The 10000-nt window shown below is 44.5% G+C and overlaps 1 protein-coding gene across 1 annotated transcript in view; it reads left to right on the top strand.

The window, feature by feature from the left end:
* Positions 1-1110: 1110 nt before the first annotated feature.
* Positions 1111-10000, top strand: part of chrnb2 (cholinergic receptor, nicotinic, beta 2) — a gene marked incomplete at both ends in the record, with an annotated part of 18559 nt that continues 9669 nt past the window's right edge. The window contains one exon of the mRNA XM_084444117.1: positions 1111-1163. Coding sequence (XP_084300243.1) covers positions 1111-1163 — 53 coding nt within the window. The remainder of the gene's footprint in view (positions 1164-10000) is intronic.

Below are 10000 nucleotides of genomic sequence, written 5' to 3' on the forward strand. Positions count from 1 at the left end.
CTATGACTCCAGAGCCTAGCTCTCTGAAAACCAGAGTTTGAGATATGGAGAGAATTGCAATGAGAGAGGAGGCGGGGCGGCAGGGTAATAAAGAGAGGGATAGAGGGAGTCAGAGAGACACATGACATTACATTTACATTACACAACAGTCATTTAGAAGACACTTTTATCCAGAATGACATACAGTAGCCTACAATAATTCAACGTAGGTAGTCAGGAGAATACTAGTGCAAATCACAAGTGCATCTTCTTTCTAAACAAGCACCTAAGAGCTTAACCAGTGCTAAAGTAAAAGTGCAAAAACAAATAAATACAATAAATAATAAACAAGAGAGAGAGGGGAGGGGGGAACTCTGGCGGGCATAGATATGAGATATGTCGCTGTCAGTTGTCACAAGCATGATGTGGAAGACACAGAACTGAACTACAAAACGCACCCGCGCACACACACGCACACGAGCGCGCGCGCACACACACACGCGCAAGCACACAAACCCACACACGCGCACACGAATAAACGCACACACAGTCATACACATCGTGGGTAGCCTATTGGCGTGTCTGTATCCAGGTGGACTATGCTAAATGTAGGCTATGTCCCTTGAAAGTGGCTCAATATGATCATATAGGCTAGGCGTACGTTAAAGCTGAATAATGTCGTCTATGTTGGCGCCACATTTAATTTAATTTAATTTAATATATAAATATCCTTCAATTCAAAGCCTAGATATGTAGCCTATATTATGTGAAGGGAAAAACTGGAACTGCATAGCTGCTGACTGATGGAAGCTTCTATAGAAGGTATTCTTCTAAGGTATGTTTCTCTATCCTCCCTCCTCCGCCCCCTCCCTCGCTCCTCTAGCTCGTCGCATCGCTTGGCACAGCGCGGACAGTCAACACAGTTCTGGACCTGGATCAGCCAACAACTGTCTTCTTTCCACGGGAAAACTATGTCTGGACCAAGGACACCTGACATCAAAATGCTAGGTACCGAGTAGAGATTTGATAACGGAAGATAACGGGCAAAGAGCCCTGCGTGTGTGCGAGGCGGTCACCCGAGCAGCACCTTTCAGGTTTGGGGCGCACATACAAGCGCACATCAGAAGAGCGATGAGCGGCTGGACGCTGCTGCCGCTGTGCCTCCTCGCCATTGTGAGAGGTGAGTAACTTGGCTGTCGATGCCACCGTGTTACGGCTATATGAGACTGCAAACGACGCGCTTTTGGGTGGCTCGACACGGGGCGGAATCATCCATGCATTCGGCCAGTATTATACAAAGCTGAAACGATTCATTCAACGCCGTGATGGAGGGATCCGATAGAAGGAGAGGAGGAGAGAGGTAATGACTCTTTCATTGCCGTGTCACCATCCCAACGGCCGTGACAACGGAACGATGATGTAGGAACAGCCTTTATTCTCAAACTATGCGCATACGAAGGACTCTTTACAAGAATCATAATTGCAGCCAACGCAAATAGCCTCACTTTTTATGTCGCAGAAAACTACGCTATTCAATTATTCAGTGAGCTGTTTGCAGGGGTGAGATTCTACACCCCATAAGTGCTTTGAGCTCTTTGAAATCCAATCATGATGTAGCCTTCCCTTTCTAGAAAGCCTTTCCCGATTGTGTGAAGAGAAATCGAATGAACTGAAGTCATCGTCTAAAGTGTTGTACTACACATTACATCACTCCGAAATACTAGTACCGCAGGTAGACAGGGCAACCACCATAGATTACTGTAATTATTCCCACAATACCCTACACACACTTCGAATGCCATGGTTGGAGGTCTCTCTCTCTCTCTCTCTCTCTCTCTCTCTCTCTCTCTCACACACACACACACACACACACGTGTTGGGCATGTTGCTGAATAATGGCAGTTGTTTCTGAATAAATTGAGAATGATAACACAATTGAAAAGTGCTTAGGATGACAGACAGAGACAGTGAGAGAGAGAGAGAGAGAGAGAGAGAGAGAGATAGATAGATAGATAGATAGATAGATAGATAGATTGAGTACTGTAGATGGATAGGTAGGATATGCAGTACCACTACTGATGTAAAAAAATTACAGCAAATGATGAGGGCATACACATATACTTCAGTCACCACTACACCCACAGTTACCCACTCCACCCCCCTCTCTCCACTGCCCTCAGACGAGGGGAAGTATTAATAAACATATAACACACACACACACACACACACACTCATTAACCCCAAGGCCATGGATCGAGTGGGCAGGTTAATGAGGAGCACACTGACCTGTCACTATAGAGAGGGAGGAATGAGATGTGTCATATAGTACATACAGGTAAACGCACATAGTTGTAGCACATTCATACAGTATGTCAGGTTGTTTAGCACGCACTTGACACACACATATCACATCACACACACACACTGTATACATAAACATCGCACACACACATTGTACACTCACTCATCACACTCCATTTTGTATATTGTATTGCATATTCACATACTAGTCATTTGCACTGTCCTGTCTTTGCACTGTCAAATTCAAACTGCATATCAAAATGCAGATGTGGTTTGCCAGTGAACCCCCCTGCAGTAGCTGAGTGTTTCAGGACAATGAGTCTGTACTGTACTGTACTGTACATAATGTAGAATCAGTGAAAGAGGTCTGTTTATTTAAAGGTTAAGTGTGCTCTACGGGCTGGTGTTTAGAGTTATTTAGGTTAATTGGTTCTAATTTGGCGTTGATGTATGCTCAACACGGATAGGACCGGAGAGGAGCAGTAAACACTTCAGCTGATTGGCTAAATTATGGCTGCCTTAATATTTCCATCCAATCAATACGAGTGACAGAAGAGAGGCTGCCCTCTGTGCCATGAGTTGACTGTTCATCTGTCAACACTAACACACACGCACACACACGCACACACACACACACACACACACACACACACACACACACACACACACACACACACACACACACACACAAGCCCCCAGCCTTTTATTGACTAACCATTTATCATTGCCTGTATAAATGCAGGCACGCTGCACCCCCACCCCACACACACCCCTCTTCAATAATCATCTACTGTATCATAATATTGTACCGGCAGATCCATGTCACAGACAGTAACCTCCCATCCATCAGATGAAGGTCCATGACTGTGAATAAAATGTACATGTTGATGCAGTTGAATACTGTAGGCTTCGGGAACATAATCAACAGTAAAGCTCTAGGGAGTCACCTTCTCCGAGGAAGGACATGATATTACTAGCATCTTCTGAGACCTACGCTGCCTCCTAGGGAATAGACAAGGATAGAACAGCCTGACACACACACACACGCACGCACACACACACGCACACACACACACACATACGCGCACACACACACACACACACAAACGTGCATACCTACACACTTTTAAACACACAGAGGGTGCAAACACCATAACCAAAAAATATTTGTACACAGACACCATATACAGACACAAATAAACAAGCACACACACACACACACACACACACACACACACACACACACACAAAGTTGTAGTTGTGACAATTAAGCAGTGCATGGCTTATTCAAAAAACAAGCATTTTAAACACACACACATCCTGAAGACACACACACACACACACACACACACACATACACACATATACTGTACACACACACACACACACACACACACACACACACACACACACACACACACACAGTAGGACACAAGAGGGGTGATCAAACATGCAGCACCTCAGTGTTGGTCATTGTCATTCACACACAGACACACAGAAGCACACATGCATGTAACATGGCCATTACCTATATATGCACAGGGAACATGCAGCCACTCACAATTTGCATACATACTACATACATGTGCAGACATGCATACATGTCTCAGACATGCTGAAACCATGCATTTCTGAATGCTCCTCTCTCTCTCTCTCTCTCTCTCTTTCTCTCTCGCTCTCTCTCCCTCTCGCTCATGCATACACACACGTGCACACACATTGTCAAAAACAATCTATCACACGTGTGGCTGTGCAAGGACACTTAAGGGCATTTCAACACCTTTCAGACAAATATCCCTGTGTGTTCAGCTCTGTACTGTACTATATCACCTCAGCTCAACTCAACTCAAATTTGATTTATAAAGCACATTTAAAACAACCGAGGTTGACCAAAGTGCTGTATAGCTCAGAGCAACAAAACACACAGCACGCAACAGAACACTACAATACATAATACACAATAAGCAATATAAAATACTGGACAATACAGGGGCAATCGGTTGTCCAGCTCAACCTGAGATGAAGGCCTGGGAGAACAGGTGAGTCTTTACAGAATACTTAAACATCTCTATGGTCTGGGCAGACCTAATGTGCCAGGGCAGACTGTTCCAGAGTCTAGGGGCCGCCGGCCCAAAGGCTCGGTCACCTCTAGTCTTCAGCCGAGTCTTTGGGACAGCCAGCAGCAGCTGATTAGAGGATCTCAGCTCTCTAGCTGGGGCATGAAAGTGCAGGAGATCAGCAAGATACTGAGGTGCCAGTCCATTAAGAGCTTTAAAAACAAACATCAAAATCTTGAAATCAATTGTAAAATGCACTGGGAGCCAGTGGAGCGTGGCCAAGATTGGGGTGATGTGGTCGTGTTTTCGCTTGCCAGTAAAGAGACGAGCTGCTGCATTCTGCTCTGGCTGCAGGAGACGTATCAGTGACCGGTCAATGCCGACGTACAAAGAATTACAATAATCAAGGCGAGTGTTGTTGAAAGCATGTATTACTCTCTCTAAGTCTTTGGGGGAGAGATAACCCTTTACCTTGGCAAGAAGCCTTAGTTGGAAAAAGCTGGTTCTTATGACAGAGCGAACCTGTTTGTTAAATTTAAAAGTACTGTCAAAGGCCACCCTGAGATTTTTGACTGAGGGACGGATATTTGGGGAGAAGGGGCCCAACAAACCAGTGGTACAGTCTGAGGGGTCATGACCAAGATGACCATGATCTCAGTCTTATTTTCTTTAAGATTTAAAAAGTTCACGTCCATCCAGGATTTGACATCTCGTAGACAGTCCAGCAGTGGTCGTACGGAGTCCTTGCCTTTTGGTTTCAGGGGTAGATAGATCGGCACATCATCTGCAAAGCAGTGGAAAGAGATGTTATGTTTCCTAAAAATTGACCCCAGCGGCAGCATGTTAATCAAAAAAAGGATAGGGCCCAAAATGGAGCCTTGAGCGACCCCGGGGGTCAGCGTAGTGTGGTGAGTATGATGGGAGTCTGTATTCAGTACTATATTACCTTAAGATATAGGTTAGTGTGGTGAGTATGATGAGAGTATGTGTTCAGTACTATGTTACCTGAAGACAGGTTAGAGAGTATCTGTTCAGTACTATACTATATTACCTTAAGACAGGTTAGTGTGGTGAGTATGGTGAGAGTATGTGTTCAGTAATATACTATATAACCTTAAGACAGGTTAGTGTGGTGAGTATGGTGAGAGTATGTGTTCAGTACTATACTATATTACCTTAAGACAGGTTAGTGTGGTGAGTATGGTGAGAGTATGTGTTCAGTAATATACTATATAACCTTAAGACAGGTTAGTGTGGTGAGTATGGTGAGAGTATGTGTTCAGTACTATACTATATTACCTTAAGACAGGTTAGTGTGGTGAGTATGGTGAGAGTATGTGTTCAGTACTATACTATATTACCTTAAGACAGGTTAGTGTGGTGAGTATGGTGAGAGTATGTGTTCAGTACTATACTATATTACCTTAAGACAGGTTAGTGTGGTGAGTATGGTGAGAGTATGTGTTCAGTACTATACTATATTACCTGAAGACAGGTTAGTGTGGTGAGTATGGTGAGAGTATGTGTTCAGTACTATACTATATTACCTTAAGACAGGTTAGTGTGGTGAGTATGGTGAGAGTATGTGTTCAGTACTATACTATATTACCTTAAGACAGGTTAGTGTGGTGAGTATGGTGAGAGTATGTGTTCAGTACTATACTATATTACCTGAAGATAGGTTAGTGTCAGATTAGTTTCACAGTCTTACCTCTACTACTACTACGGCCAATGTCCGTTACCTTCACTTTCTACCCAGTGAAAACGACTCTCCCTCAGAAATCCCATCTTGTCTTGAGAGATTTTTTTTTTACTGTGCATGTGTGTGTGTGTGTGTGTGTGTGTGTGTGTGTGTGCGCGCGCGCACCTACAGAGCAGCAAGGAGAGCTTAGTGTGTGAGAGAGAGCACAGAGGTTTAATAGAATCCTAAGCAGTGGAGAGGAGGAACAAGATAAGCACCATATGGAAGTTAAGAGTCTTAATTTTGACTTTGTCCTCAAACGTTAGGAAAGAATGGAAAGGGTTTGCTTACACTGAGGTCTGCAATAGTGGTGGTTTTCCCTATGGTGTTGCATAGAAAGAAAAGCTAATTAAAACTAATTTTGACTTTTGACTACTCTCTTCAGACTGAACCATTTTCCATTTTTGATTCAGTCTGACATGACTTGTGAAAGCATATTCATGACCTGATATTAAAATCAATCAGATATTATTATTATTATTATTATTATTATTATTTTACATTTGAAGCACACAGTAGACTACACTAAGCCTGATTATGTGGTTATTAGGATGTTAAACCAATCTACACAAGGTATCTACATAAGATACAGTATCAAGTTCCTCCTGTCACAACCAGCCAGTCAGAGGAACATCTCGCTACCCGTTCTCCCACCACGTTCACCAGGAAGCTGGCTCTGCTGCGAGCCTTGTTTTAGCTATGGGTACTAAATTTATCAGCCCTATGATTTGATGGGTAGTAAAGTCTCAAATCACGCCGCTGCAGTGACATTATCTAATTCTAATGCAAATGATGTACGTAGTTCACAGTGAAATATGGGCCATTAACAGTTAGCATCCCCCAGCCCTCTGCTCAGCGCTGCTGCGGCTGCCTGTCGGGGAGGTCTGGTGGGCTGGGCCTGTCTGGTGGGCTGGGCCTGTCTGGCTCCATCTTCACATTGGTGGGTGCTTTCTACTGTTGGCTTTCTACCCACTTATCATTTGATGTGATAGATGGTACACCAAATCATATAATTCCACATCTCCATCCTTTTAGTGAGTTTCCGAATACTATCTTTGGCTGTTGCTGGGAAGACATGGCTTTAGCTACAGTAGTCTCTAATACATCCTGGTCGCCTACCACACTTACTGTTCCTACTGTACTGTATATGCGACAGCTGTTTTGACACACTCTCGGTGCGGTGTTAAGTTGGGCTGTTGGAACCTCAGATAGGGTTGTGCCAGTGTGGATATCAATCAAAGAGCATGACAGGGCTGGGCGATCGCCGATAGGAATGTTCCGGAGTGTTGGTCAGAGTAATGGTCTCGGTCTGAACCCTGACAGCCTGCGTTGGTCCACTCTGTGACAACTTGTTTTTGGCCTGGTGTGTATCCGTGGGGGCCGGGCCAGCGAGAGCAGATCAATATTAATAGCTCAGACCGTGCAGCCGGTCAGTCTCTGCTCTCCCAGTGAGTGGCTCCCGCTTATTGATTTCAAAAAGATGTTTCAGCATAAAGGTGTCTAGCAGCGTCCAAAAACCCTTTCTAGCAGGGCACAGAGAGGAGAGGACACAGCACCCACTCCACCTCCAACCCGCCCCCCACATTAATATCCTTGATGTATAGATCATTAGTTCTCCGAATGGGACGATTCAGTGGAGCTGCAATGCGCTGCCTCCCCTCTCTCTCTGTCTCCTTCATGCTGCTAACCATGCAGTGTACTGTATTCATGTTGTCCTTTAATATTTGCACTTCAACTCCAAAGCTTGTGGTACTGTACACAGCATGTTACATACGCCTAAACAACAACATACCTACTGCTAAAATACTCTCATTGGATAAGTGAAAGATTCTAGCAATCCAGCCTTCAAGGTAAATGATCACCTTGTGGAAGGAGGAGGAGGATGGAAGTGGAGGATTTGAACACAGCTGACATCGTTACCTATGTCGTCCCACAGTGGCGTAACCCCGTCCCAATGCAGCCACGCTGAAATATTCATGGTGTAACATTAACTTTGCAATATTTGCACAGGCAAACAGCCGGGAATACAACCTGAGCTACCAGCAACATTACAACCACTAAGCTTGGCTCGTAGGATGACACAGTAGCCTGAGAGAAAAAGAGAGAGAGAGAGAGAGAGAGAGAGAGAGATGGCAGGGGAATACAGATTGATAAGTGCTATTTACAGGCTCTGTATCAGTATGGAGAGTGTTGTTGTTATTTACATGCTCTGTATCAGTATGGAGAGTGTTGTTGTTATTTACAGGCTCTGTATCAGTATGGAGAGTGTTGTTGTTATTTACAGGCTCTGTATCAGTATGGAGAGTGTTGTTGCTATTTACAGGCTCTGTATCAGTATGGAGAGTGTTGTTGTTATTTACATGCTCTGTATCAGTATGGAGAGTGTTGTTGTTATTTACAGGCTCTGTATCAGTATGGAGAGTGTTGTTGTTATTTACATGCTCTGTATCAGTATGGAGAGTGTTGTTGTTATTTACAGGCTCTGTATCAGTATGGAGAGTGTTGTTGTTATTTACAGGCTCTGTATTAGTATGGAGAGTGTTGTTGTTATTTACATGCTCTGTATCAGTATGGAGAGTGTTGTTGTTATTTACATGCTCTGTATCAGTATGGAGAGTGTTGTTGTTATTTACATGCTCTGTATCAGTATGGGGAGTGTTGTTATTTACATGCTCTGTATCAGTATGGAGAGTGTTGTTGTTATTTACATGCTCTGTATCAGTATGGGGAGTGTTGTTATTTACATGCTCTGTATCAGTATGGAGAGTGTTGTTGTTATTTACATGCTCTGTATCAGTATGGAGAGTGTTGTTGTTATTTACATGCTCTGTATCAGTATGGAGAGTGTTGTTGTTATTTACAGGCTCTGTATCAGTATGGAGAGTGTTGTTGTTATTTACAGGCTCTGTATCAGTATGGAGAGTGTTGTTGTTATTTACATGCTCTGTATCAGTATGGAGAGTGTTGTTATTTACAGGCTCTGTATCAGTATGGAGAGTGTTGTTATTTACATTCTCTGTATCAGTATGGAGAGTGTTGTTATTTACAGGCTCTGTATCAGTATGGAGAGTGTTGTTATTTACATTCTCTGTATCAGTATGGAGAGTGTTGTTATTTACATGCTCTGTATCAGTATGGAGAGTGTTGTTATTTACATGCTCTGTATCAGTATGGAGAGTGGCAGTGCCCGGAAGTATAGAGACAGGCATGTCCCCATGGCGGTCAGCATTAATCAGTCGGTTTTGTCGGGAAAGATGCGTGTTATTCACGTGTGCCGGTTATCATCAGCGGCGGTCACTCAAAGCGAGTATGAGCGTCCTCTCCGTAGGGCCGTCTACTTGTGGATCTTCAGGTGGCTGGAGAGGCCGATCCGTGAGCTACAAGCTCTGGTGCAGCGTGAGTGTGGGCCGGGGAACGTGGTGGCGGAGTTCCATTTCTTCTTCCTTCCTGCACAGATTTCTTCCATGAGCACACACAGTACACACACACACACACACGCACACACTTGTTCAATCCTCAGGCCCAAGCCTGAGTCCTCTAGAGATAAATATGCCCTGTGTACAGAGATGTACAGAGCACACACGCACGCATGCACACACAACCCCCCCCCCCCCCCCAACACACACACACACACATGCATGCACAAGCTGTCACGGTGTGTATGGATGGGCAGTAATAAGGGGAGAAGCAATAACAGACCCACGGCACGTGTCAGGAAGAGATGGAGAGGGGGAGCGAGGGGGTGGGGGGGGGGGGGGGGGGGGTGATTAGAGTCTTCATTGATCCCGCTGAGGCCATCGTTCCTGTTCACTGAACACACAGCTCCACAGAGCGCGGGGGTGTTGGGGGGGTGGGGTGGGAAGTGTTCAGGAGGGAGAGAGTGTGTGAAAGAAAGATTGTGTGAGATAAACAGTGTGTGCGT

The sequence above is a fragment of the Borostomias antarcticus genome, assembly GCF_949987555.1.
Source record: "Borostomias antarcticus genome assembly, chromosome: 10".
Taxonomy (NCBI): Eukaryota; Metazoa; Chordata; class Actinopteri; order Stomiiformes; family Stomiidae; genus Borostomias; species Borostomias antarcticus.